Consider the following 27,113-nt stretch of genomic DNA (forward strand, 5'->3'; position numbering starts at 1 on the left):
TCACTGATGTCCTGTCCTTCCCCACGCCCCGACCAGGTGGAGATGCTAGAACGCAAGTATGGGGGCCGCCTCGTGACCCGCCATGCGGCCCGCACCATCCAGACGGCCTTCCGCCAGTACCAGATGAACAAGAACTTCGAGCGCCTGCGCAGCTCCATGTCAGAGAACCGCATGTCGCGCCGCATCGTGCTGTCCAACATGAGAATGCAGTTCTCCTTCGAGGGCCCGGAGAAGGTGCACAGCTCCTACTTCGAGGGGAAGCAGGTCTCGGTGACTGATGACGGCTCTCAGCTAGGGGCCCTCGTGCCATCCGAGTGCGGCGACCTTGGCGAGCCACCCGCCCTCAAGTCTCCCGCCCCGTCCAGCGACTTCGCGGACGCCATCACGGAGCTGGAGGACGCCTTCTCGCGGCAGGTGAAGTCACTGGCCGAGTCCATCGACGACGCGCTCAACTGCCGCAGCCTGCACGCCGAGGAGGCGCCGGCCCCCGACGCGGGGCGGGCCCGGGACACCGAGCCCAAGCCTGCCCTGCACGGCGTGGACCACCACAAACTGGACGAGATGACGGCCTCGTACAGCGACGTCACCCTGTACATCGATGAGGAGGAGCTGTCACCGCCCCTGCCCCTCTCGCAGGCGGGGCACCGGCCGCCCAGCACGGAGCCGGACCTGCGGCTGCGGGCCGGGGGTGCCGCGCAGGACTACTGGGCGCTGGCTCACAAGGACGACAAGGGGGACACGGACACAAGCTGCCGGAGCACACCGTCGCTCGAAAGGCAGGAGCGGCGGCTGCGGGTGGAGCACCTCCCACTGCTCACTGTCGAGCCGCCCAGCGACAGCTCCGTGGACCTCAGCGACCGCTCAGACCGCGGCTCGCTCAAGAGGCAGAGCGCCTACGAACGCAGCCTGGGCGGGCCGCAGGGCAGCCCCAAGCACGGCCCTCTGGGCGGTCCCCCCAAGAGCCTGCCCCGGGAGGAGCCAGAGTTGCGGCCCCGGCCCCCCCGGCCCCTGGACAGCCACCTGGCCATCAACGGCTCGGCCAACAGGCAGAGCAAGTCGGAGTCCGACTACTCGGATGGGGACAACGACAGCATCAATAGCACATCCAATTCTAACGACACCATCAACTGCAGCTCCGAGTCGTCGTCCCGGGACAGCCTGCGGGAGCAGACGCTCAGCAAGCAGACCTACCACAAGGAGACCCGCAACAGCTGGGACTCACCTGCCTTCAGCAACGACGTCATCCGCAAGAGGCATTATCGCATTGGCCTCAATCTCTTCAACAAGTGAGTGCCTGCCAGCCCCGCGGGAGAGAGCGGGGCGGGCCTTCCTCTCACGCCCCAGGGCCTTTGCTTGCACCGAGGGTTTAAAAGAGCATGTGTGGGGGCGCGACACGGGGCTAGTGGGGCCTCCAGCAGCACCTGGCACAGCGATGCTGTCATAGAGGGGACTAGAGCCTGGTGGGGGGGGGCCCGGCCCCCTCCCAAGGGCGCTGTTGTGGGGAGAGCAGAGTCTCCCAGGCTGAGCAGCAACCGAATGAGGGGTTTCTCTGTGACCAAGCAACATGGGGACAGGGGTTCAGGGCCCTGTCAGCCCCTAAAGCAGCACACAGTAGCGTCTCAGGAAATGTGAATGTCAAGGCTGACGGCGCTGTGTAACGAACATGCCCAGCCGTGAACACCAGGCTCGCTCGGGGGTTTGGACTGGATTCTCTGGGTGGTGAGGGGCATGAAGGTCTTTGGGCAAGCGCGTGATGGGGTCCGAGTCTGAGCAAGATCTCCCAGGGCAGGTGCAGGCTCGGTTCGGTGGCACACGTCGGGGGAAGCAGGACACAGGTAACCTGGTGCTGACAGAAGTCTCCACAAGGTCCTTTGGGAGATGTGTGAATTGGGTCTACTGAGTGGCCGCTCCCCACCGGGAGTTCTACAAAGGTGCTGTGGGGGCAGTCCTGAGAGCAGGTTTAAGGAGGGATTTAAGGAGGGAGATGGGTATTTAAAGCATGCTATTCTTAGCACAGCTGAAAATAGCTAGCGGAAGGAGAGGAGGGCCGCACACTCCCTTGGAAGGGACGCTGGCGGGTTCTGGTTATTAAACCTCATATTTCACATCATTTCCATCCATGGGGCCTCTGGGATTGGGGGTCATGAGATGTCAGCCTGGCGCTGACTCCTCCAAGGCTGGGGACAGGGCCAGACTGCCTGGTGGTGACGGACACACACCCGCTGCACTTCCCTGCTCTCTGCTTCCTCTTCGAGATGGAGGGAGACTTGGGAGCACTGTTGAGCCACCCCTGCTACAAATGCAGGTGCTGCACTATCTCAGGGACCCAGAGAGGCCTGTCCCAGAGGGTGGGTAGGGAACAGCACACATGCATGCGAGTAGCGAAGGGGTCACTGGTCCTCACTCAGCTGAGAGCTATGAGTCTCGAGCTCCTTGCATCTGCACGGGTGCTCTCTCCCGAGACTCCCATCAGCCCATGGTTCACGGCCCATAGGGACAGCCTCACCGCTGCACGAGCTGTGGCCAGAGCAGCACATTAGCAGGAAGGGCCCTAACCTGCTGAGCCCATCCTGAGCTCTGTCCCAGAAGTCTGCTGCCACTTGCTTCTGGGCATCGCCAGCTCCCAGGTTGTCTTAGACCCATGCCAGGGCCCTCTTTTTAGGGGAGCTGAACTGACTCGGGGGCTCCCTTAGTGCCCAAGCCCACCGTGTCCCTGTCAGCTTCCAGGGATGTCTTAATGTAGGGGGTCCCAGCTGTGTCGACAGGTAGAGGCCAGAAAAAACAGTCCCTCCACCAACCAGCGTTGGTCCGTGTAGATTGGCTCTAGCTCTGTTTTTAGTTATGTGCGCGGTACAGGAACACATTCCCCGTGGAAAATGAAAGCCTTCCAGTTCGGATAAACATTCCCTTTGGCTCTTGTCATTTTGGAGTCTCTCCTCCCAGATCTTTATTCCGTGCATGTGTGGGCTCTTAGAAACTGCAGACAGCCGTGGTTCAGAGCACAGCTCCGGGGCCAGACTGCCCGGGCTCACACCCTGGCCTTTCGTCTGTACAGTGGGGCTGGGCCCAATAGTGTCCACCTCGCAGGGTGTGAGTTGTAAGGAAGCAGGTATGTGAAGTGCTTGGAGCCCCTGGCACCGAGTAAGTCCTCTCCCAAGTGTTAGCTGCTGTCGCTGTGGCCTTGCTGACATTAGCCAGGGCCTGGGGTCGTGGACGTCATCTTACTGGGATATCATCGCGTGGCTTGCTGTTGGAGATCCCCCCCCCCCACCATCAGTGTTCATGGGCCACCTCCCTCCTGACTACTGCTGTGTAGTGGTCCCTGGTGTGGCTCTCCATATTGTTGACCCGGCCACTTGCTTCCACTTCTTCGTAATTACCAACCATAGATGACGGGGAGTGTGGATCTGTTCTTTACCTACACTCCCAAGAGAGTCTAGGGAAGCCAGCTGAAAGGATTATGGAGGCTTAGGTAGGCATGTTTTTCACGGAAAACTTACTCTTTACAGGGGGCTCTACCCATTTCCGCTCTCTGCACTTGCATCTGAGGTCCTGTTTCTCCCACATGCTTGGCAACACTCAGCGTTATCCCCCCCATCAAAGGGTAGAGATTGTTGTCTCTTGATCATTTTAGCTTGCATTTCCCAGCATCTAAGATGGAGCCATGGAGCATCTGTATGTGTCTTTTTTTTTTTTTTTTTTTTTAGTTATCGCTACGCCCAGCACAGGGTTTAAACCCACAACCTTGAAATCGAGTTCGCGTGCTCCTCCAACTGAGCCAGCCAGGCATCCCCAGTTCATGTTCTTTGCTCCTTTTTCCCTTATTTTCCTATCTATCACTTGTCTTTGAAATCTTTTTCTTTTCAGTTATAATCGCATACGGTAAAATTCACCCTTATAACGTGTACAGTTCAGTGGTTCTCAGATATACGTCTTTAACTTTGTGCTCTTTCATCTAACAAAAGTTTTTTTTAATTTTTTGTGTTTTTAAAATTGAGATGATTGCCATCCAACGTCAGTTTCGGATGTACGAGGTAAACGATTCAATTTTTATGTATGTTGCAAAATGATCACAAGAAGTTGTTACCATCCCTCACCACACATAGTTATGAATTGTGTTTTTCTTGAGATGAGAACTTTGAAGATCTACTGTCTCGGCAACTTTCAAGTATACAATCCACTGTTATTAAGCACAGTCACCCTGCTGTACAGGAAGGTTTTAATTTTAATTAGCTAAATTCGCATTTTCTTGTTTTATTTTGTTGGGTTTCATGGTTTATTTTAAAAGGGACTCTGCCCATGGGGGCCCCTGGGTGGCTCAGTCGGTTAAGCATCCAACACTTCATCTCAATTCAGGTCATGATCTCACAGGGTCTTGAGTTCAAGCCCCGCACTGGGCTCCACACTGGGCATGGAGCCTACTTAAAAAAAATAATAATAATAATAATAATTATTATTATTATTAAAAGGGGCCCTGCCCCAAATCATAAATATAGTTTTAAAATATTTTCTTCAGTGTATTTGCATGCCCTTTAGGACTTTAAGCTGAAATTTGTTTTGGAGAACCACACAAGGTGAGGGATTCCAACTTTTTTTTTTAAGATTTCACTTATTAATTTGTGAGAGAGAGAGAGCACAAGAGCACAAGCAGGGGGAGCACAGGCAGAGGGAGAAGCAGACTCCCCACTGAGGAGGGAGCCTAATGCGGGACTCGATCCCAGAACCCTGGGATTGTGACCTGAGCCGAAGGCAGACACCCCACCGTCTGAGCCACCCCGGCACCCCCAACTTTTATTATTCTGTAGAGATTAGCCAGTTGTTTCCAAACAGTTTATTCAACAGTCTGTCCTTTCTTCGTGGACTTGAAGCCCCATCTAATTCTTCCATGAATGGGGCCTTTTCATTCATTCAGCAGCTATTTACTGAGCGCCTGCCACACATTAGGCAGTGTTTTAGGGCCTGGGACAGATCAGGCAGTAGAACAAAGATGCTTGCGAAACTCCCCGTTAACGGTTACAGGGCCCATTCGTTCCTCCATGAGCATCAGATTGGGGTTTCACGTGTTTTCTTATTAGAGCAAAACCCCCTCTTTTGTTCTTTTTAAAAATTGTCTCGGCTCTTTTGGGTGGGTATTCTTCCGTGTGAATTTTGGAACCGCTCATTAAGGCCTTTGAGCAACCCCAGCCAACCTGTGCCCTTATTGCCTTCAGGTCAGAGAAGCACTCGGGTGCGGGGGGAGCCTGTGTTTTTACAGCATTGCAGTCCAGCCACAGGTGGCTACTGAAATTAAAGTTCACTGAAGCTTAACCCGAATCCGGTGCGTCCGGCTCCCTAGCCACGGTGCAGGTGCTCACTGGCCACACGTGGCTCCCGCGCCTCGCAGCACAGATGTAACACAGTTCGGTCGCCGCAGATCGTGTTCGGGGACGGCGCTGCTCTAGGGCGCCGAGGGACAGTCGGCAGCAAGTCCGGCTCCACGCGGGGTAGGGGGCAGAGTGGGGCGGCTGGCCCCCAGCGGCAAGTACCCGTGGACTCCATGTGAAACATGCCCCCTGCCCACCAGGGAGGCTCCGGGGCTGAGAGTGTACCAGGCTTCGCCCTGGCCCAGCCCCCGCCGCCTCCCTCCCCAGCCTCCCACCCTGGCCCACACCCCGACTGCCTCCCGGGCCCACCCGGCCTTCCCAATTGCTGTCAGTTCCCACCCCCTTCCAGGAGTAAGTTTCCTGTCACGGAACCTCAGCACCCCCTCCCCCGCAAAAGGGTACATGGAGGATCTGAACGATGCCCACAAAGTGGCAAGCGAGGCCGTGAGTGGGGAGGGAAAACAAAACATGAGAGCTGAGAATGTGAGGCAGCCGGGCAGGGAGGGGCATCCCTGGGGCCCCTGGAGGAGGCAGCAGTCTGCCTGACATCCAGATGTCCCTCCAAGCACCTGCCCTTCATAGGCCCTGGGCCACTCATGGAGTTCACAGCCCCAGAGGGAGGGTGGGGGTCCAGGGACTAGAGGCAGCCCCAGCCCTGCCACACACCAGCTGCAGGGACATGGCAATTCCTTGCACTCTTGGAGCCTTGCCAACTACATCTGGAAAATGGGCACAAGGTTCCTGCCTCCCAGGGCGTGGTGAGGATTAGAGCTAGTGGAACCAAGAGCCGTGCCGGGGGCCCACCATCAAGAAGGTGCTTCTGGGTGGCAGCTGGGGCTGCTGTGTCCAGAGCACAGGGATGGGAGCTTCCAGGAGCTCAGGCTGTAGGAGGGCCCCGCAGGTGGTTTGGGGGACGGAACAGTTGAAGGTAGTGGCAGTGGCTGATAGTTCCGTGTGCTTAGCGTGTGCCAGGCGCTGTTCTACAAGCTGTTGTGCTGTAAGTCCCGCTCTCTGGGGTAGGGACTCTTACTAACCCCACTGTGCAGATGGGTGGACTGAGGTTCCCAAGAGGGTCACCTGTCTGAGGTCACACAGCCAGTGGATGAGCGGGCTGGAACTCTCACCACTGCAGCCAGCTCCAGGTGGGAACAGCCACTACACGGGTAGCCCCGTACACTCCCATCAGCTCACTGGGCCACAGAGGTAAACTGAGAGCTCAGAAAGCAAAGCCATACCACCCATAGGAGGTCCACGGCCCTGGGGCAGTGGTCATTGGGCCACCACAGCAGCAGGAACCCGGGTCAGTACCCCCACAGATGGGGTCCCCTGTTCCTGTGTTCCACACACGTGCTCAGGGATACAGGCTTCACTGCGTCGGTCTCCTGTTTTATGCCCCTCTCACTGGCAAGAGCCCAGGGAAATATAGCCCTGGCCAGTTTTGTCCAGGTGGACCTGGCCAGACCTCTCCCACCTCTGGAAGATGGTGCTCACCTCCAGAGCGGCCCTGTGATGAAACAGGTGCCCTCATCAGTGAGTGATTACCTCTTGTCTGAGGGGCATGTGGGTTAGGGCCTCAACGGCCACTCAGTGTGATGGTGTGCTTGGACTCCTGCTTGGGCTGTGAGCTGTTCGGGGGTGCTCCCGAGGTCCCTTCCAGCCCAGAAAGGTAGACCTCGCTTTCACCTAGGGCCTGGCCCCTGGGGTCTGCCAGGCGCCACCCTGCTGTCGTTCCTTTCTGCAGGAGGGAGGCGGAGAGCTCTGGTGTGAGTCTGGCGTGCTCTGAGATTCCACCCTTCCTGCGTCCCTGGGCGGTCAGCTGCTCCCTCCCTGCGTGGGAAGCAGGCTCAGAGGTGGCAGAGCCGGGCCAGCCTCTCTCAGTAAGCAGCAGAGCTGGGGGTGGGTTCCCAATCTGCTTGCCCCAACTCCGTGCTCGTCATGTGTGATGTGTTTCTTGTGATTCATGAAAATATCAATGACAACAGCAGCCCATCTAAACATACATCTGGGGCCCAGGCGCTGTGCAGAACACTTTGTGTGCGTCAGCTCACTGAATCCTCGCAGTGACCCTGGGACACTCGGCTCTAGGGAGCCAGGGCTCAGAGAGGTCAGGTGCTAGCTCGAGGCCACAGAGCCAGACATGCTGGCTCCAGGGTTCCGGCGAGCTAGAGCTATTCGCTGCTGCTGGTAGTGCTGACAGTTGAAAGATCGGCTGCCTTCAGGGCACTTGGAGCTACTGAGGAGGAGCCTGGGTTCCCGTTCCCCTGGACATGAGCTACCCATCCAGCCCGTGCCCCTCACCGCCCTCACAGCCCTGGGTGTCCCTAGCCGTGTCCTGGGTCTGGGGTGGCTGGTGCTGAGTCTCTCAGGGAAGAAAACCGTGCCAGGGCAGGCCCCGCACGGCAGGCAGCCATGATGGAGGGTAATTCCTCCACCTTTTCTCTGTAATAAGGACAAGCCCCGTTCAACTTGGGCTCCCGGCATCAGGAAGAGCTTTGTAAAAATCAGAGCTGCATGAAATACAGTCTGAAGGGGTAGTGAGCTTGCTGGCCCTGGAAGTATGTGAGCAGATGGAAGGCGGCCACTCCTTCGTAGGACACTGGGGGCATTTGAGCCTGGATTGTCCAATCGAAGGGCGCTTCCAGGCATACAGGGATTGTCCGAGTACTGGACTCGGTGAGTCCCTCCTCCCGTGGTCAGCTGAGACCAGTCATGGGGTTGGCTCAGCTTCCTGACCACAGAGGGTCCTCGGGCACTGTAGGTAAACAGATCCTGTGTTGGTCTCTGTTAAAATCAGGGTCTTCTCCTTTGTGAGTGACAGGAACCCAGTCAGACTGGTTTAAGCAGAGGCCTTACTGGTTCTAGGCCTGAAAAGCTGTTGGCATCTCCTGGCCGTTTTCCCCAGACTCGTCTCCTGCCAGTGCCCCACCAGGGCAGGAGGCCTGCCAGCCGTCCCGGGCTCATGGTCCAGCCTCACAACAACCCCGGCAGGAAGAGAGCTTCTCCTCTCTCGTCAGCCCCTGCTGGCTTTCTCCGAACTGCTTATGGTGGTCAGCAGGATTCGGGGCTCTGACTGGCCAGGGGGAGTGAGGTCAGCCCGCAGGGTCAGTGGGACAGAGTGGGTGGGGTGGGAAATCTGGAAGCCAGCTCGATGCCAGGCAGGGAGGTGTGGACAGCCGCCCACTTTACGTCTCTTCAGCTACTCGGTCAACTAGAAATGACAGGAGAAGCCCATTGTTGACCCTGTAGACCCCTGCTGGGACAAGAGCCTGCAAAGCACTCAGCTCGGGGCTCCAGCAAGTGGGTGATCCATCAGTGTGGTGCCCAGCCTTGTGACCGCCCTCCCTGGAGCCCCGCAAGCTCGGCATCCCCACTGACTGCTCGCAGCCCGGGGACAGGAGATGCACGTGAGAGACGCAACTGCTGTGGTCTGCACACTCTGGCCCGTCACCACCAAGTCTGAATCAGCAGCTGACGTGGAGGAACGCCAGCCCCGCCTTGCGGCCGACAGCAGGGCCCAGCTATAGACTGTCCCACACCAGCCTGTCCTGCTGATGCCTTTCAAGGACCCTTGACAGTGGGGCCCAGAATGCAGAAGCAGGTCAGGTGTGGATGGCACAAGTGTCCCCCACTGTTGACGCTGGGCCCTTAGAGAAGCTAGCGGGCTCAGCAGCTGGATAGACTGGCTTTTCAGGAGCAGTGATGGTGGGGAGGGCAGAGTGAGGCTTTGGGGGGCTTCTTGGAGCAGAGGAGTGGGCTGAAACTCCCGGCACGCTTTCTGTCGCCTGGCAACCTGGAGCCCAGTTATTTGACCTCTCTGTGCCCTCTTTTCATTATGAGTCAACTACGGCTTTTGCATTAAACATTCTGTCTAGCGGGGTCCCTCTTCCTGGCTCCCAGTTCAGTGGCACCTCCTCAGGAAGGCCTTTCCTGATCACCCCCCCCCTTCCAGCCAAAGTCCACGCCTTCTCCAGGTCACCAAGGCACTGCTTGGGTTTTGTTCTGCGTGTTGCTGACCCTCCTCTTGGAGCCATACGACCAAGACTATTTTTTGAGGGCTTAGAGGCATTAACTCATTTAACCTTCACAGTACCTTTGCTATGTGCACTGTTGCTGTCCCCGTTATTCGGACAGGAAAGCTGAGGCACGGGGAAGATTAAGTAACTTGCCCAGGTCCCCCAGCCTGTAAGTGGAGCTGGGTTTGAGCTCGGACCTCTGGCTCCAGAAAACATGCCTGTGACTCCTGTGCTGTGAGTATTTCTATATCCTGGGAGTTTATTTCCCTCCTTTACCACGCTCCAGCTAGGGTGTTTTTCAAGGATGGGGACTTTGTTGGTTTTTTGTGGGTTTTTAAATTTTTTTTAAAGACTTTTTTTATTTGTCATAACGCGCGCACAAGCAGGGGGAGCAGCAGGCAGAGGAGGCAGAGCAGGCAGAGGGAGAAGCAGGCTCCCCGCTGAGCAAGGAGCCCGATGCGGGACTCAATCCTAGGACCCGGATTGTGACCTGAGCCAAAGGCAGCCGCTTAACTGACTGAACCACCCAGGCATCCCTAGGGATGGGGACTTTGGCCCACTGGCGTGCTAGCACAGCCCCTGGCCCAGAACAGGTGCTCAACAGATGTCTGTGGAATGAATGAAGACGTGAATCCAGGGGCAGAAAGCCCGGATCTTGTCCTGCAGGGGTTGGGAGGCCCTGGAAGGTTTTAAAACAGGGTCCTGATGACACCGGGTAAAGCACGCCTTCTCCAGGGCACGTTTTTTTCCTCCTTTGTTGGGTGTACTCTGGGTGAGCCAGGCCCTTGCTGGACCTAAGGCTCGGGAGCCGGCTGAGCCCCAGTGTGTGTCCTCTTCAGTCTTCAGGACCTGGGGTTCCAGACAGAAGTCCCACTGCACCCTCATAAAGAAGGGAATGTAAAGCCACAGCTGGGGAGGGAGACAGCGCCCCAGCACTGTGTCTGTGCCTTGGGGTGGAACTAGACGCCACGTGACCCAGTATCATAGCCGGACTCACCCTTCTTTGCCAGTCTGGGTGGGCTCCGTCGCATTGGCACACAGGCCGGCCAGGCGCTGTGCTCATCAAGTCTCTCAGGGACGAGACAGCAGGGGTGTCCTCCCAAGGTGGGCTCCCTAGTTACCTACTGTGGCAAACGAAGGTGCCAGAAAGGATCATGTGGCTCCCATAGGAAGTGCCACACATCCCTTCTCGCACGGTGCCTTGGCCATAGTGTGTCACCCAGTCCCCTAACTGCCACACTTAGTGGCAGCACTGATGACTCATCCCCTCACATCCCTTCGTCCAGCAGGTCACTGGGCATGACACTTAGCGGATCTAGGGCACGTGCCCCTTCGGTCAGCAGGGAGCTCTGTGAGAGAGCCGGTGGATCTAGGACCCCTGCCTGGCAGGGCCCCCAAGGGCACACTTGGGGCCCCACTGCACTGTCAAGGTGGACGCGGTCAGCAAGGTCCTGACAGGCAGGGAACTCATATCATCGGACGTCCAGTGCACTGGCTGAAGAGGATGGTGAAGGCCCGGCCACTCCCCTGCATAAAGCCATCCAGAGGCTTCCTTGGACAGCCATATTCAACCTGACCCTGGAGCTCCCAGCCTGGCCTGCACCCACACCCCCCAACCCCAGATCCTTACCTGCGCCTCCTGCCACCACATCGGTCCTCTCAGCTGCTCAGCGAGCTCCTGGTCACTGGTCAAGTCCCAGTGAGTTCAGATTCTTTCCTCCTGTGAGGTCGCTGTGCAACCCGCCAGGTGGAACCAGACCCTGCCGCATTTGGTTCAAACTGGATCCACCCGCAAATATTGTCATCTCTACCCTCAGGCAGTGTACTGTAGCCTGGCTGCCTGCGGGAGGCTCCTCGCTGAGCTCTCACATCTTGGACCTAGCCTTGCTCCCTGCAGAGCAGCTGGCGGGAGCTGCTTTTTTTTTTTTTTTTTAAAGGTTTTATTTATTTATTTGACAGAGACAGCCAGCGAGAGAGGAAACACAAGCAGGGGGAGTGGGAGAGGAAGAAGCAGGCTCCCAGCGGAAGAGCCTGATGTGGGGCTCGATCCGAGAACGCTGGGATCACGCCCTGAGTCGAAGGCAGACGCTTAACGACTGTGCCACCCAGGCGCCCCTAGCGGGAGCTTCTTAAGCATGAACATTGGGTCCCATCACTGCCCAGTTCATAGCACACTGGGGCTTCTCATCTAAAACCAGATTCCCCCGTGGCCTGCACACGCTGTGGGATCCGGCCTGCCCACCCTGCTGCCCTCCCCCAGGGCCCCTGCTCTCAGCCACCCTGGGGCAGCTTTCTGGTCCTGAATCCTGCAAAAAAACCCTTTGTCACCTCAGGGCCTTTGCATTCACTTCTGCCTCCACCCAGAAAGCTCCCTAAGCACCTAGGTCACTGCCCAGTGTCACCTGCTCAGAGAAATCCTCTGATTCATGGGAAGGTGCCCCTCCCTCTGCCCCCCAGCCGTCATTCAGTCCCTTTGTCCTTTAGACCAAGGATTAGAGCCTACCATTGTGGGGTGTTCTTGACCAGCCCCACTCACTGCTGTCATCCTGAGCCGTACCTAGCAAAAAGTAGACTCTGGGTACTTAAATCTGTGAAGAATCCTCATTCCCATGGCCCCTCGTAAGACTCCTTCCTGCGGTGTGTCCCACTCTCCCGCTGCATTCTCTTCCTCCCAGGCAGAGGAGCCCGTATCCTCAAGTCCGAGATGTGTGTGACGTTGGTGTGTAAACGCAGGAGAGGGCAGAGTGGGGAGGGCAGCCAGCCCCCCAGGGAAGTGGCCCGGGCCTGGATCTGGGCCCCCTGTTGGGGCCGGCCGAGGCTGGGTGGCTGACACAGAGTGCCTGAGTGGGGCGGCCCGGCCCAGCTCTCCAGTCATGGCCACATAGGAGCACAGGCCCAGGAGTGCCAGATGGCCTGATTTTTCAAGAGAAGCCAGAAATCTGGATTCTGGATTGAGCTCTCCTAATTTCTGCATGTTGGCAACTCACTAACATTCCTTTCACTAATGTCGTGTAAGCTAAAGAAAAGATGTCTGTGGGCTTGCCGTGTGACCTCTGACCTAGGAGTTGAGGAAGAGGGAAGTGGGCATGGGCTGGGGCTCTGTGGGGGCTGGCGTGGAGCAGGGCAGGGAGGGAGCGTGAGCTGCCGAGTGGCTGGAGAAGCCTGGGACAGGCAGCTCTCGGTTGGCAACCCCAGAGTCCTGAGGAGGAATGGGGTATGTAGCAGGGGTGGGGGAGCCGTGCCAGGGCCCAGCTGGCCAGCGGCCACTCCCTGCCAAACTCCTGGAGGTGATGTTAGGGTGTGTGGTCATCCTGGGGTAAAAATAGCAAGGTCACCTTGCAGCGGGAGCTCTGCTTTGCTTGCAGGTAGAAATACAGCATGTGCTGGACGCTGCTGTCACCCAGGAGCCGCGTGTTTATGGGGACAGGTGGATACCCGCTGTCGCCGCCAGCCTCCTAGGGGATAGCAAAACACTGATCTGTACCTGCCAGCGTGAGCCGTAGGGCCCGGCTCCCCCCACCCCCTGCACGGTGCTGGACACACCACAAGGGTTCCACAGCTCCTCAGGCCCTTCTGAGGCTCTGGGGTTGTCACAGGACACCTGCTTTCCGAGGGTCACACACGCAGCCCCCTCACACCACCCAGTGAGGTCTGCCAAGCCTGTATCATGCCACGGACCAGCAGGAGGACAGAGGCGTAACGGGAGGAGAGGGCCAGCCTGGGCCCCTGCTGAACTCCTGAGGGGGCCTCCCTCCACCACAGCCCAGCCGGCCCTGTGGCTTCCAGGGCAGGTGGACTCACTCAGCCCTGCAGGCCACCCACCCCTTCCCAGAAACACTCTTTGCCAGGAAGGGTCAGTGCTGCGCCTTCACTTCCTCTCCTATAAATTGGGGCTAGTCGTGAGAACCTTCCATGGTGCTCACTGCACACGTCGTTCCAGGCACCTGACTCTCTTAACTCAGGAAGCCTTTACAACAAAGGTAGTTGAGGCTACCGGCTGGTCACGCGGTTGTCAGGCTCCTCAACAGCCCGGGTAACGAGAGCGCCGAGCCCCAGGAGGCGTGTGGGGAGTTAGTGTGCGTAGGGTGCTTAGACGGTGGCTCTCAGAGTAAGGCCTCAGCGCGCCTTAGAGACTGTTGTCCATCGGGGGGCGGAGGGCAGGCCAGTATGTGCACGGCAAAGGGTTCCCGTCTGCCTGGCAGTGAAATGCAGGGCAGTGACTTCCACCCAGAGGGGCGTTTGGGGCAGTGCGGAGCACTAGGGCGGTGGAGTCGCTCCCTGCTCCGGCACCCGTGGCCACACCGCTGCTGATGGCCCAGTCCCAGGCCGTGCCTGGTGCAGGGTCTGGGCAGTTCTGAGTTCCTCCAGCGGAACAGGACAGGGCACCCGGAGTACCCAGGGAGGAGCGCAAGCCCGGAGGGGTTGGGGCAGCCGGGGCTGAGCCTGTCTCTCGTCCCCCACCCCAGGAAACCTGAGAAGGGCGTCCAGTACCTCATCGAACGCGGCTTTGTGCCTGACACGCCAGTGGGGGTGGCACACTTCCTGCTGCAGCGCAAAGGCCTCAGCAGGCAGATGATCGGCGAGTTCCTGGGCAACCGGCAGAAACAGTTCAACCGAGACGTGCTCGAGTGAGTTCCGGGGCTGGGGGGGTGGGGTTGTAGACGTGCGCGTCAGGCTTACCCTGCTCACTGGCACATACACCGAATCCTCCCCTTAGCGCTTTCTTGCTCCTAGACACACAGCAGACACCCCACATTGTTTTGCACGTCGCACCCTGCCAGGCATACGTGCATGCTTCCACCCTCGGGCTCTACAGTTCACACGCTGCCCTGCGGGCCCCCCTGCACGCACCCTTGGCCCCTCCATCCCTCTCCAGCAGGGCCAAGCCACCACAGCACTGGGGGGTTAGAGGTCTGAGCTCACTCCCCCAGCCTGACTGCCAGCCATCCTAACGCACCCTCAGTGGGGGATGTAGAGGGGAACAGGGAGCCCAGAGACCCCAGTGCCTCCCTCCACTGCGCCTCTCTCCTGCCTCTCTTGGCTGGGAGATCTGGGGGTGAGAGTCCAACCATGGCTGGCAGCCACGGCCCTCCCAGCTACTTGGAACTCTGCGGAAAACCAGGTTTCCAACTCCCTAGGAACTCTTGGCAGTTTGAGAAGCCCTGTCCAGCTCGTACCCCAAATCTCTCCATTCCTTCTTGAGACCGTCCTAAGGAGAAAGGCCCCCTGTGCTTGGACCCTTGGGTTTATAGACCCAGGGCCCTGCCTCGTCCTCAAACACGTGGGGGTGGGTGTTGGGTCTCACTAAGCCCCTTTCACAGAGGAGGAGCCAAAGCTTCGGGACAGGATGGAATGGGGTGGCTCAGGACCCAGGGGGGCTTCCCCAGGCCTGCTGTTGAGGATATTCTGACCAGGCAGCTACACACCGAGATGTAGGCCAGGAGCAGAAATCAAAGCGGAATAAAGAGCAAACCATGAGTAACAAGGGCAGTGCCTTGCATCTGTCCAGCCCTGCCTCATCGGATGAAAGAACGACGTCAAGGGGGTGGGCAGCGGGCCTTCTGGGGCCAGGCGGCTCTGCCATAAGGAAGAGCCTGGCCACCTGTGTGCCTGCCATGTCTACACTTCCCTGGAAGGAGGTGGGCAGGTGTCCGGGCCTCTTTTGCAGGTGAGGAAACCCGGGCTCAGGGAAGGGCTAGCCTGGGTGCTCCCCACCCCCACACACGTAGACTCACATGACACGTATGTATCGTTCAGTCACACGTACCCCCAGCACACGCGGACACACAGGCCGCGTGAGCCACAGCCTTCGGCAGCAGCTCTAGCTGGCACCCAGCAGAACGGCGTCTGAGCCCTTCCTTGGCCAGGCGTGCGCACTGGGGCTGCGTTCTCCCCGCTTGCCGTTTCTGTTCTGGCTCCACAGGAAAAGCCTGCTGCATTGTTCCTACGGTTAGTGCCCCTCTCTGCCTTTTCCACCAGCCTCAGGAAGCAGTTCAGGGGAAAGCAGATGGGGTCCTTAGTGAATTGGGCCTAAGACTGTCTTGGGCCAGCCCTCCACCCCCTGCAGCCATTCCTGTGCTCCCCCCAGGCTCGCCCCCACCCCCCAAGCTAGCTGCTGGTCCATAGGAAATCCGTGCATTGTTCTCCCCCATCAGAAAATAGCAGCAGCCTCAGGAAGCAGGAATCCTCACCCCCCCCACCCCCGACCCTCCACACCAGGCATCCAGCTCAGAGGCCAGTCAGCAAATTACCCTGTGTGGTCCCTGCCCTCCCCCACCCGCTCCACAGCAGCCTTGAAGGGTGGCACCCCAGAGCCCTGAGCACTCAGAGAAGATAGGGGGCGCCACAGTTTATGCCGAAGCCCATTGCACCCAGCAGAGCGAGGGCCCTGGCAGTGAGAATTAGGCCCCCCATGGCCGAGGCCTCTGCGGCACCACCAGGGGTGGCCGTGGCTTTGTTACAGATAGTTACACTGGACACCACAGCCTGCTGAGTGGGTCGCTGGTGCGGACCCCACCTTCTCCGTTCGGGGGTCTGGATCAGAGGACAGAGCATGGCATGCAGAGGGCAGGACTGGGATGAGGGGAACCAAACAAAACCCGGTTACCAGCTGCCTTTGCAAGCTCCGCTGCCCTTGGCGAATTGGCAGATGAGGGCGGCGCAGGGCCGCCAAGGCGCCCCTTGAAAAACAGCCAGCAAAACCCAGGCACCTCCCCTCTGACCGCTCAGCTTGGAGAGATGGGCCCAGTGTGCAGTCACTGCCCGACAAGTTAGTGGCCAGCCTCTACGTCCTCCTGGAGAGGATGGGCGTGCGTGGTTGGGTCCCTTCTCGACAGCCCGAGAAGACTCGAGCAGTACCGTGCTGTTCTGTGCCCTGTGTGGTGTGCACGCTGAGAGCCATTCATTTCCGCCCCAATGGGCCTTTATCAGGAGTGGCCATAGGCTCTGGCCCCTCTGTAGAAAATGACCCACAGAGATCCAGGCACCAACATTTTCCTGCAGTTTCAGGGGATCTGTAGACTCCCCCAGAAGCACAGGGGTCTTTGGGCTCTAATCCGAAGTGTGTAGTGATTGGAGGGAGCCAGGCAGAGGGCCCTTCTGGACAAGAGGCGGCCAGGTCCCCTGGCTTTGGGCAGCTCACGGCCTGCCCGGCACGGACTCCCTCTGTGCTCTGCCCCCGACAGGAAGGCCGGCAGGGGCTGCGCGGGCAGCAGACCCTCATATGGCCGTGGGCTCTCATTTCAGCTGCGTGGTGGACGAGATGGATTTCTCCGCCATGGAATTAGATGAAGCCCTCAGGAAGTTCCAGGCACACATCCGGGTCCAAGGGGAGGCTCAGAAGGTGGAGCGGCTCATCGAGGCATTCAGGTTGGGGTCACGGCAGGGCACGGGTGGGTGTCGGGAAGAGGAAGTTCCCGGCGCTGAGGCCCATGGCTCAAGGCCCAAATCCCCCCTCCAGCCCCATCGCCTAAGCAGGGTCAGGTGGCCCTGGACTTGCCTGGGGAATGAGTCAGTAAGTAGCCCCTGCTGTGTGCCAGGGGCTGTGCTTGTTATCTCTAGAACCAGACTTTTGGACAGTCTGTGTTTCTCCGGGTCCTCACAAGCATCACTCATTCACGAGTCCGTGTTGTCATTCTCTGCCCATTCACAGAGGGTGGCCCATCTCACACACTGACTCAGAGCACGACCTGCAGAGCCAGAGGGCCTGGCTCTAACAGCCATTCCGCCACTTATTAACTGTGTGACTTTGCACCGGTTACCTAATCTCTCTGTGCCTCATGTCCTTGCCTGTAGAGTGGGGATCCCAAAAGCACCTACCTGAGACCACTTTGGACATGTGGGCACACTTAGCCCAGTGTCTGGCACAGCAAAGAGCCCACAGTCAAGGTTGGCTACCGTCCCACAGTCATTCTTCCCAGGACTGTGTGCACGGTGGCTGGGTAGGAACATCCATCCCCACGCTGGGTGCGGGAGACACGGATCAGCCACTGACCCAGCCCTCGGGGCTCATCACCAGTGATGGGGCCAAGGTGAGAAATGAGGACACAACAGGAGGACAATTTTGGGGCCCTGGGAGGGGGTTGTTCAGATACTTCCTTCCAGGAGGGCTTCCTGGAGGTGGCGGCACTAACGGAGAAGACAGGATTGAAGCCCATATTGTCTGAGCTCCAACGGCTCCTGCCTTAGTCATGGCACCCCATGGTTCCTCTTCTCTGGTCTGCCCCCCTCACCCACCCCCTCCCTGAGCCAGGTTCCTTTCATCTCAGGGTCCCAGGTAGCAGGTCCAACACCCACTGTCACATCCCCGTTCCAGGCAGGGGAAGAGAGTGACCTCAGCCCTTTAAGGTACAGCCTTAAAGATGCCCACATCCCATCTGCTCATATCCCACTGGCCAGAGATTGGTCACCTTCTGGGCTGCATCCAATTCCGAGGCAGAGGGGGTGGGGATGCAGTCCTCTCCCTCAGCAGCCGTCACCGGCTAGACGACAGATGGCTGAGGTGTAAGTAGCAGAAGGAGGAGCACGTGTTACCCCCATTGACCAGATGTGCAAACTGAGGCTCCGAGGGCAGTGACCAGCCTCAGCCGTTCAGTGCCGGGGCCGGAGCAGCGGCCGCCGTCCTGAGGGAGGGGCAGACCCGCATCCTGCCCTGACCGAGGAGGTCCTGACCCCGCTCCCTGTCCCGGCCCCCAGCCAGCGGTACTGCATCTGCAACCCCGGGGTGGTTCGGCAGTTCCGGAACCCAGACACCATTTTCATCCTGGCGTTCGCCGTCATCCTGCTCAACACCGACATGTACAGCCCCAGCGTCAAACCTGAGAGGAAGATGAAGCTGGAGGACTTCGTCAAGAACCTGCGAGGTGAGCTGGCCGGGAGCTCAGCCGGCCTCTGAGCACCTGCCCAGCCAGGCACAGGGCAGAGCCGGGGGGCTGGGCTCCCACGCACCCCGTCCTTGCCACCGGGACCCGGGGTGAGCCTTGGTCCCACATACACAGCACAGATGGCCGTGAAGAGTGCTGACTGCTGTGACCGTCAGCGACACGCACAGTGGGAGCACAGCCTGGGTCTCGTGCTGCCACGGGCCTCACTCGTGGAGGAAGGGTGCACAGGGCTTTGACAGGTGGAGGTGCTGGGGTGGGGTGGGGGGCTAAGAAAGTTCGGCCCAGCACGGGCGGGCCGGTTATGGGCCATGGAGGCTGGATCAGGGGACGTGAGGGAGCAGTCTGGAGCCCGGGTTCTGGGTACCCTGGGCAGGCAGGGGCCAGACAGAGGGGCTGCACACCCTGTCCCCATCACTGCTGTGCCCCCCTCTCCTACGCTCGACATTCCTCGTGGAACTGACTTGCCTCTGTGTGTGTGTGTGTGTGTGTGTGTGTGTGTGTGTGTGTGTGTGTGTGTGTTTAGAGGAACTTTCTATCATCAGTATAAACAGGAAGCGCGTATCATTTGCCGCACTTAGGCAGTGACAATAAAAATGAATTCGGTGGACAAAAGCACCACAGCTGCTGCTGGCCGGGCCCCAAGGCTGAGGTGCTAAGGTGGGCAGCGGGAAGGGAGGCCTTCCTGGTGTCATTGTGGAGGAAAGGAATTGAAAAGGGGACAGCTGTCTCCCAGGTGGCACTGTGTGAGCGGATCACATGTCCTCATGTACCTGGAGTCCCTGGAAGGAAGAGGAGGGACTGTGTCCCTCTCCTGGGGAAACACCAGCTGCTGAGGTCCCTCAGAGAGCGTGTCAGGTGTTTGTATACATACATATGTGTATAGAGGTATACATACATATGTGTATAGAGATATACACACACATACATTTTTTTAGAGAGGGAGAAGGAGGTAGGGGCAGAGGGAGAGAGTCTCTTAGCCAGGCTCTGTATCCAGCACAGAACCCAACATGGGGCTCAATCCCACAACCCGGAGATCATGACCTGAGCCGAAACCAAGAGTCAGACGCTTAACTTGACTGAGCCACCCAGGCGCCCCTGAGGGTGTCATGTTTTTAAAGAAAGGAAAAAGCTGGTTTAAATCAGGCCCAACTCTGTGAGCTTGTTGGGCCATTTAAATATACTACTGTTGTCCTTTTTTCCTGCAAAACCCCTGCTCTGTCACCCCCTCTCCTGGGACAGAATGACCCTCCCGGTGTTTGAGCTGTCCTAGCACGCCCCCTGGTGGCAGGCGGCCCTGCAACAAGCCAGCTAATGGGCTGCCCAGCCAAAGCGGGCCGGGCCGGGCTGCCCCCTTTTCCCACCTGGGAAGTCAGAGAAGCCCAGGGACAGGGGCTTGGTTCAGACCACCCAGACAATGGCCATTCCCTGCACTGAGCACTCAGGGTGTGTGGCCCTCTGCTAGGTCTAAGGGATGCTGCGGGCCCCAGGGAATTCAGGGCATACCTAGAGGTTCTAGGAAGCTAAGGAGTCTAGGATCTTCCTTAATGGCAAGTCAGCACCAGAGCGCAGGAGCACGACCAGCAGATGCTTGGATGGGTCAGGGATGTGCGCTCCTCTGTCAGCCCTAGACCTCACTCCTCGCAGGGCTGAGCCCGATTCCGGTCTCCACAGAGTCCTACGAGGCCCCAGGGTGCAAAAGCAGGCTGTACACTACACGCTGTTGGCGACCCCAGGGGAGTTGTGATTTGACTGTGATTTTTTTCTGCCTGGATACCTCACCCAAGTAATTGGGAGCCCCCCGCCCCCCAGATGGGGAACAACAGGAGGAGCCAGAAATGATCAGCTCTGAGGAAAGAAGGCCAGGGAAAGGATGGGGTTGCTGAGTCAGATACTGCCAGGCAGCCCCCCTCATGTCAGCGTGGCTTTGTGGTTTGTATCCGCTCTTGCACCTGACCATCCCAGCCGCAGGGGGGGTGGGCATTATCATCCCACTTGGCAGAGCAAGCTGCTGGTTCTGTCTTCTAAGCCTGGGCCTTTCCCACTGTTCCCAAGCCAGGGACTCAGGAGTGTTCTGTTCCATCTTCCTTGTGTTCCAGAAGGGTAACCGAGGCACAGAGGGAGGGGATTCGCCCAAGATGACACAGCAAGTGCATGTCTGAGGGGGCAGGACTCTGGTCTCCCCAAGCCCACCTGGTGCTCTACATTGGGCAAACATCCAGCTTGTTCTTTGTAGAGGAAACCTCCCCCCCCAACATACACTGTACACATTTTTCTCTGGAATTGCTCACCCCAGTTCACCCAGCAGCAGGAGCTCCTCTGGGGGTTGGAAGATGGGTGGGGGACAGATAGCTCACCAGCACAGAAGCCAGATGAGCAAAGCTTTTATTTTTTGTTTTATTGATAATTGTTTTTAAATTCTCTACCCCGATTTTTTGAATGGGTATCATCCTCACATAGTTAAAAAAAAAAAAAAAAAGTAATACAGCCTAGCAGTCACGTTCCTTGGTATTTACCCAAAGGAGCTGAGAACGTATGTCTGCACAAAGTCCTGCACACAGATATTTATAGCAGCTTTAATTCATAGTTGCCAAGACTTTGAAGCAACCAGGATGTCCTTCAGTAGGTGAACGAATACAGAAACTGGCACATCCAGACAAGGGAATATTATTCAGCGCTAAAAAGAAATGAGCTATCAAGCCACGAGAAGACCTGGAGGAACCTTAAATGCATGTTACTGAGCGAAAGGAACCAGTCTGAAAAGGCCACACACCATCTGATTCCAGCTGTATGACATTCCAGAAAAGGCAAAACCATGGAGACGCAAAAGATCAGTGGTTGCTGGGGGTTGGCGGGAGGAAGCGTGAGTCGGTGGAGCCCAGGGGAGTTTTAGGGCAGTGACGCTATCTGCTCTCACTACACAATGGTGGATTGGTGCCATTAAGCATTTATTATCGAATGCACACCGAGAGCAAATCCCAGTGTAAGCTGCAGACTTTGAGTGAACAGTGTGTCAGGGTAGTTTCACTGATTGTAATAAATACACCACTCTGGTGGGGGAAGTTGGTAGTGCTGGGGGGGCAGGTGTTACGAGGGAAAAAGTACAGCTGTTTCCCCTCAATTTTGCTGTGAACTTAACTGCTCTAAAAATCAGTTCTAGGGGTGGCTCAGTCGGTTAAGCGTCTGCCTTCAGCTCAGGTCATGATCCCAAGGTCCTGGCATTGAGCCCTGCATCGGGCTTCCTGGTCAACAGGGAGCCTGCTTCTCCCTCTGCCCCTCCCCCTGCTTGTGCACGTGCACGTGCACACTTTCTCTCTGACAGATAAAATCTTTAAAAAACACACACAAACAAGTTCTAAAAAATAGTCTAAGAAAAAAAAAAAAGCAGGAAAGGTCTGTGGCAGAGCCCCTCCCACCCATCCCCGTGTGCCCAGGTCATTCTGACCCTGGTGTACCGCCCAGGGCTCCTCTGCTCACACAAGTACCAACGTGCATGACTAGTTTTACCCTCGTCATTTGGCACCTTTCTTTTCTCATTTAACAAATCTGAGAGAACGGTTCCCTGTCGGTTCCCTGTGGCCTTGCTCATTTTCCTGGCAGGTATGTGGTATTTCATTCCCCTCCTGTGCGGTGATGGGTTAACCAGTCCTCTAGTAATGGGTAAATGGGTGAATTCTAGTCTTCCGCTATTTGGAAACCATGCTGCAATGAGTCACCTTGTTTGCGTACCTTTCCCATGGGATAAATTCTCCCAAAGGCAGACAGTGGCCCGGAGGGGGTTTGAGTGTATAATTGTGACAGGCAGTAGCAAGTGGCCCAGTGCAGGGGCGGAGCCATGCAGTGTGTGAGAGGCCCCTTCCCACAGCCTCGCCAACAGTGCCGGTTACCAAATCCCTGGATTTTTGCTAGCCTGCAGTCTGAGGACTGGTGTGGGTTTGCGTTTCTCTCCTGAGTGGAGCTGAGTTTTCCTCACAGCGGTTTTTCGGGGTTTAGCAGAAAGGGTACATGCCTGTTGTCAGAGCAACCCGGGTTCCAGGCCAGACCCCCAGCTTCTGATGTGGGATGACAGCTAGCAACAGGTACACAGGATTCTCACTTTCTGGGAAACACCAGGCCTGCTCTGGCTTCCTCACAAGGTCTCCGGGAAGCCACTGGTGCTCTTGGTGGCCCACTTCAGATAGGACCCCCAGCTCAGAGACTCGGTCACATGGCTAGTCAGGGGTAAAGCAAGAACTTGGACCCAGGGCTGTTAGCAAGCTGATGCCCATAAAGCCCTCGGAGCATGGCTGTGTTGGCCTGGTCCTGGTGGAAGGGTTCTGGGGCACTTTATACTGGACTGAAGACCTTCAGTGGCTGTGCGTCCGGAAAGCCTCTGGTTCTGCTGAGGACTGGGGAAAGCGATCGCTATTCTGATTGGGTTTAGAAACTGGTAAATGAGGGGTGAGCCTGGCACACGAAGCTGAGTGGTGCCTCCGCCACCCAGGCCCTGGCCCTCCCTGACACCTGGCTGCTTCTCCTGCCAGGGGTGGACGACGGTGAGGACATTCCCCGGGAGATGCTGATCGGGATCTACGAGCGCATTCGCAAGCGGGAGCTGAAGACCAATGAGGACCACGTGTCCCAGGTCCAGAAGGTGGAGAAGCTCATCGTGGGGAAGAAGCCGGTATGTGGTGACCCAGTGTCCCTGGCTCCCTTACTCTCACCCACCCCCACTCCATGTGACCCTGACCCGGCTCACTGGCTTCAGCTTTGGGCCTTTTGGAACCCAGCCCCTTAGGGGCAGGGTAGAGAAATTACTTCAGGTGTAGGGTGGCTCCTGCTATTTGGGAATAACAACCACTGGCTCTGGGTTCTATTTAAAGAGAGCCCACGGCTCTTAAACCAACAGCCAGAGCTGTGGGTGGTCCCTTGGTACCCCGGGGAACGCCTCCATTGCTCCCTCAGAGCTCTGGAAGTCTCCCCAGCTACTACTGTGGGTGGCATATCTGGACAGAGGACATGAGAGCCGCAGGAGGGGAGCTTACCTACTTGGATGTCGTCCCATTAGCTCTCTCCAGGCCCAGGTGCATTTTTTGAATCATTAATACCTTTGTTTGTTTCATGTTTCCCACATAGATTGGATCCCTGCATCACGGGCTTGGCTGTGTGAGTATCCTTCTGCTTTTACATTCTGGCTGATATCCCGCCCTGGGGGTGGCCCCCGTGTCCTTTGTTCACATCACTGCATCCCCTGGCTCCCAGATCCATGATTCTAACTGCTTGAATTAATTTCCGGAGCGATAAGAAATTTGATTTTCGTAATTACCCCAGCCTCGAATCTCTGCAGGCCCAGAGACTACGGCCTCCTGGGGAGGGTTGTGCCATCGGACCAGAGCAGATAGTCTCCTTCCCTCTCATCCCGGCCTGGCTAAGCACTGAGGCCAAGGCTTGTCGCCAGACCCGGAGGCACTGTGCCTGAAACAGAAGATTCCTTCCCACCCTGCTCACGCTCTGCCCCCTGACGTTCCACTTGGGGCAAGTTTGCCTGCTCACCGCAGGTGCTCCTGGATGCACGGCTATCCTGGCAGTCACGTGGCGCCTTCCTTATGCGTCTGCCTTTCCCTCTTGCCAGGCAGCCCTGTGCTGCAAGAGTCAGCATCACAACCCTGTCTGCTCCCCCCTCTTCCCAGCTTCCCCCAGAGAGAAACCACTGGATACTGCTGTGCCCGGCCCTCACCCGCCTCTCCGGCCCCACCTGCCACCCTCCTCTCCCCTTCTCACTTTCGCTCCAAACAGGGCCGCTCCCTGAGCACGCCAGCCTGAGCCACGTGCTCACTCACATCTTCCCGATGCGCTGAGCTCCGGTATCCCTGCACCAGGACACCTGCTGCAGAGTGAACCCTCCCTGCCTGCCGTGACACTACCCAACCCGTCCTGGCCATTTACTAACTTACGGTCTCTTGCGTGAGCCTGGGTGCTCTCAGAGCCATAACCGGGCCTCCCAGATGGCTTGTCACCACAGCCCTTAGACACTGTACTTTGCATCTGGCCTTGAGGGTAGCTTGGACTTCAGCAGGGTGGGGGCTCACAGGAACCCGTGCTGGGCATGTTCAGAGTGGGGACCCCAGCCAGGCCCCACAGAGCGGTGGCAGCTGGCTTGGGATTTGGGATAGGGTTTTTCAGGCATCAGAACCATCGGGATTCTCTAGGAGGGACCCGGAATCTGCTTCCGGCTCTGCACCTTCCCCATTATGTGGCTGAGAGAAGTTGCTCAACCTCTCTGTGCCTCAGTTTCCTCACCTAGAGTAGACAGTCTCTGGAGAAACCTTTGCAGAGACTACTGGGCTTATGTCTGTGACAGACACTTTATGGGGACTCAGGGATCATGAACTTCTCCCTGGGGGGGGGGGTCTGCCATGTAAGCGTGATGCTCTAAGAAGTCTGGGACCTGCCTGAGGGAAAGGAAAGGGAAGGGGAAGGGGAAGGGGAAGGGGGAAGGGAAGGAAAAGGAAAAGGAAAAGGAAGGAAAGGGAAAGGGAAAGGAAAGGTGGTGTCATAAGAAGCAGGAGCGTTTTCCACGGCCCTTCAGGAGCACTCCTGAGGAAGAGCGGGGAAAAATTGCTAGGAGTCCAAACGTGTCTGCTCTGCTGCACACAGTTGGTGGGAGAGGGCGTTTTTGAATGCCAGGCCCGCAGGCAGGGTTCTGAGCGTGCAGGCCAGGCTCCAGCCGAGTGGCAGGGGGCTGACGGCAGCACTTCCCTCCCCGCACAGGTACTCTCTCTGCCCCACCGGAGGCTGGTCTGCTACTGCCGGCTCTTTGAGGTTCCAGACCCAAATAAGCCCCAGAAACTCGGACTGCACCAGCGAGAAATCTTCCTGTTTAACGACCTCCTGGTGGTATGTGGTTCCCCACGGCGTGCCGTGGCTGGGAGCGCAGCTCAGGGCGGCCTTGACCCGCGGCTCTGGTCTCCGGTCTCCTTGTGGCCGCGTCTGCTGGTGCTCGGGGAAAGGCACACGCGGTGGGGGGTTGGGGGTACAGATAACAGGATGGGAGTTAGCCCCATGGTCTTTGGGTTAGCAGAGGCAGAGTCCAACTCACAGCGCTACCAATGAACACAGGGTTTCACTGTCTTCTGGAAAAGCCCAGGAGGGATCTGCGCCTTCAGCCCCAGCTATTCCCGGAGGCTCAAACTGTGTCAGCTGGACTCCTCATTAGGCTGTCTCTTGGCTGTGTGGGCTCCCTTCTCAGGCAGCCTCTGTCCAAGAAGGGAATGTCAGCCCTGGCAGCTGCAGGCTTCATCCTGCCCCCGCCTCCCTTGCATCCCCGGCCACCAGTGGGATTCTCTTTGTAAGAGGCCGAGCCAAGGTCTCACTGCTTCCTGGGCCCGTGCCCGAGCCACTCCCGGGGGCCAGGCAGGTGTGGTGCTGTCTCATTGGCTAAGCCTGGGTCACTGCCCACCCCCAGGACTAGTGGACTGAAGGTGGCAGAGAGGGGGTTCCCCAAAGGGAAACTGAGGAGCTCCTGCCCGGAAAAAAAGGTGACCTGGGTGCTAGCCACTGGGGATAAGGATGCCCCTGCAGATAGCAGGCGAACCTGTCCTTTGGGTGTCTGTCTGTCCCGCATGTCACAGGTTTCTTGCTAGAGGCCCTTGTCCCTGATCCCTACCTGAGAGCCAGCTGCTCCTCTCTGATTACTGAGGTTGGCATCTGGACCTGTGGGTTTCAAGTCCTTTGTTAAGAGTCCCCGACCTCAAGCAAAGTCACTTCAAACTTCTGAGCCTCCATTTCCTCCTCCAAAATTAAACTTTCAGGCAGTTACAGCACTCAGGTGGGGTCCTGGGCGTAAGTGCCTGGCCCGGCGCCTTCAGGGTCCTGTGCGATGGCATACCCGTCACCTCTGTACTAGTTTGAGGGGCGTCCTTGCCAGCCCGGATGACACCTGGTACTTGTAGGAACAGAAGCCAGCATCCGTGTCAGGATATGCATGGGCACGCAGCCCTTTCCTGCCCCAGAGGCCTCCCTGACATCTGAATTGCTGAAAAGGTTCACGTTAGGCCCACTTAGAATCCTGAGCTCCCAGAGCTGCACCGGGCAGCGCGGACTGTGTGACTCAAGCCTCTCTCCGGCTACCCCCAGGTTACCAAGATCTTCCAGAAAAAGAAGAACTCCGTGACGTACAGCTTCCGACAGTCCTTCTCCCTGTACGGCATGCAGGTCCTGCTCTTCGAGAACCAGTGTAAGTCTGTGCGGGGGTCTGCTGCGGCCTGGCCATGAGCACGTGCACTGGAGCCCTCGTCCACGCGTGGCCATGCGCCCTGTGGCAGGAGACAGTGTCACAGCTCTCGCCCTGTAGTCAGGAAGCGCTGCGCTCCCCAGTGATCTCCCCTTCTGCCTGGTTCCCAGAGGACGACAGCACCGTAGGGTGGCTCTCCCACGCATGCCCTTGTTCCCACATCACCAGTGGAGAGCAGCTTATAGGCCAGGAGTATGATAAGCGGCAGTAACGGGGAAGCATTTAATAATGTTGTGCATGTGGCTATCACCTTTACTTTTTCTGTTCCTTCTGTTTATGGGTGGTGAGATTTTTTAATTTAGGGCAGAATGCATTTGTGTCAATAAAATGTTGCTGGGAAAAAATCAAGTTAAATGGTATAGGTTAAAGGCAGACAGAAGTGAACAAACAGGTTGAAGTCATGCCCGAGGAGGGGATGTGGAGGACAAGACCTCAGCCCTGAGCGGAGAGCGGGGGTTCGCATGCTGCTCTTGCTCTTAGCGGCTATGTGGCCTGGCTGGGCAACCTCTCCAGGCTCCGTTCCCTTTGTCTATAAAGTGGGGTGATAGCAGTGCCTGCCTCATAGACTTAGCTGAGTCCATGCACA

At 57.6% G+C, this 27,113-nt stretch overlaps 1 protein-coding gene across 9 annotated transcripts in view; it reads left to right on the top strand.

The window, feature by feature from the left end:
• The window catches only part of IQSEC1 (IQ motif and Sec7 domain ArfGEF 1), a 170,104-nt gene that overhangs the window by 128,879 nt on the left and 14,112 nt on the right, over positions 1–27,113 (top strand). For 8 of the 9 annotated variants that reach the window (XM_034658853.1, XM_011222960.3, XM_034658858.1 and 5 more), the window contains 8 exons: positions 37–1,286; positions 13,843–14,004; positions 16,622–16,744; positions 18,071–18,237; positions 22,779–22,918; positions 23,371–23,400; positions 25,006–25,131; positions 26,371–26,470. In XM_034658853.1, coding sequence (XP_034514744.1) covers positions 37–1,286; positions 13,843–14,004; positions 16,622–16,744; positions 18,071–18,237; positions 22,779–22,918; positions 23,371–23,400; positions 25,006–25,131; positions 26,371–26,470 — 2,098 coding nt within the window. The remainder of the gene's footprint in view (positions 1–36; positions 1,287–13,842; positions 14,005–16,621; positions 16,745–18,070; positions 18,238–22,778; positions 22,919–23,370; positions 23,401–25,005; positions 25,132–26,370; positions 26,471–27,113) is intronic. The other variant, XM_034658850.1, reaches the window with a different exon arrangement.

The sequence above is a fragment of the Ailuropoda melanoleuca genome, chromosome 4 (assembly GCF_002007445.2).
Source record: "Ailuropoda melanoleuca isolate Jingjing chromosome 4, ASM200744v2, whole genome shotgun sequence".
Taxonomy (NCBI): domain Eukaryota; kingdom Metazoa; phylum Chordata; class Mammalia; order Carnivora; family Ursidae; genus Ailuropoda; species Ailuropoda melanoleuca.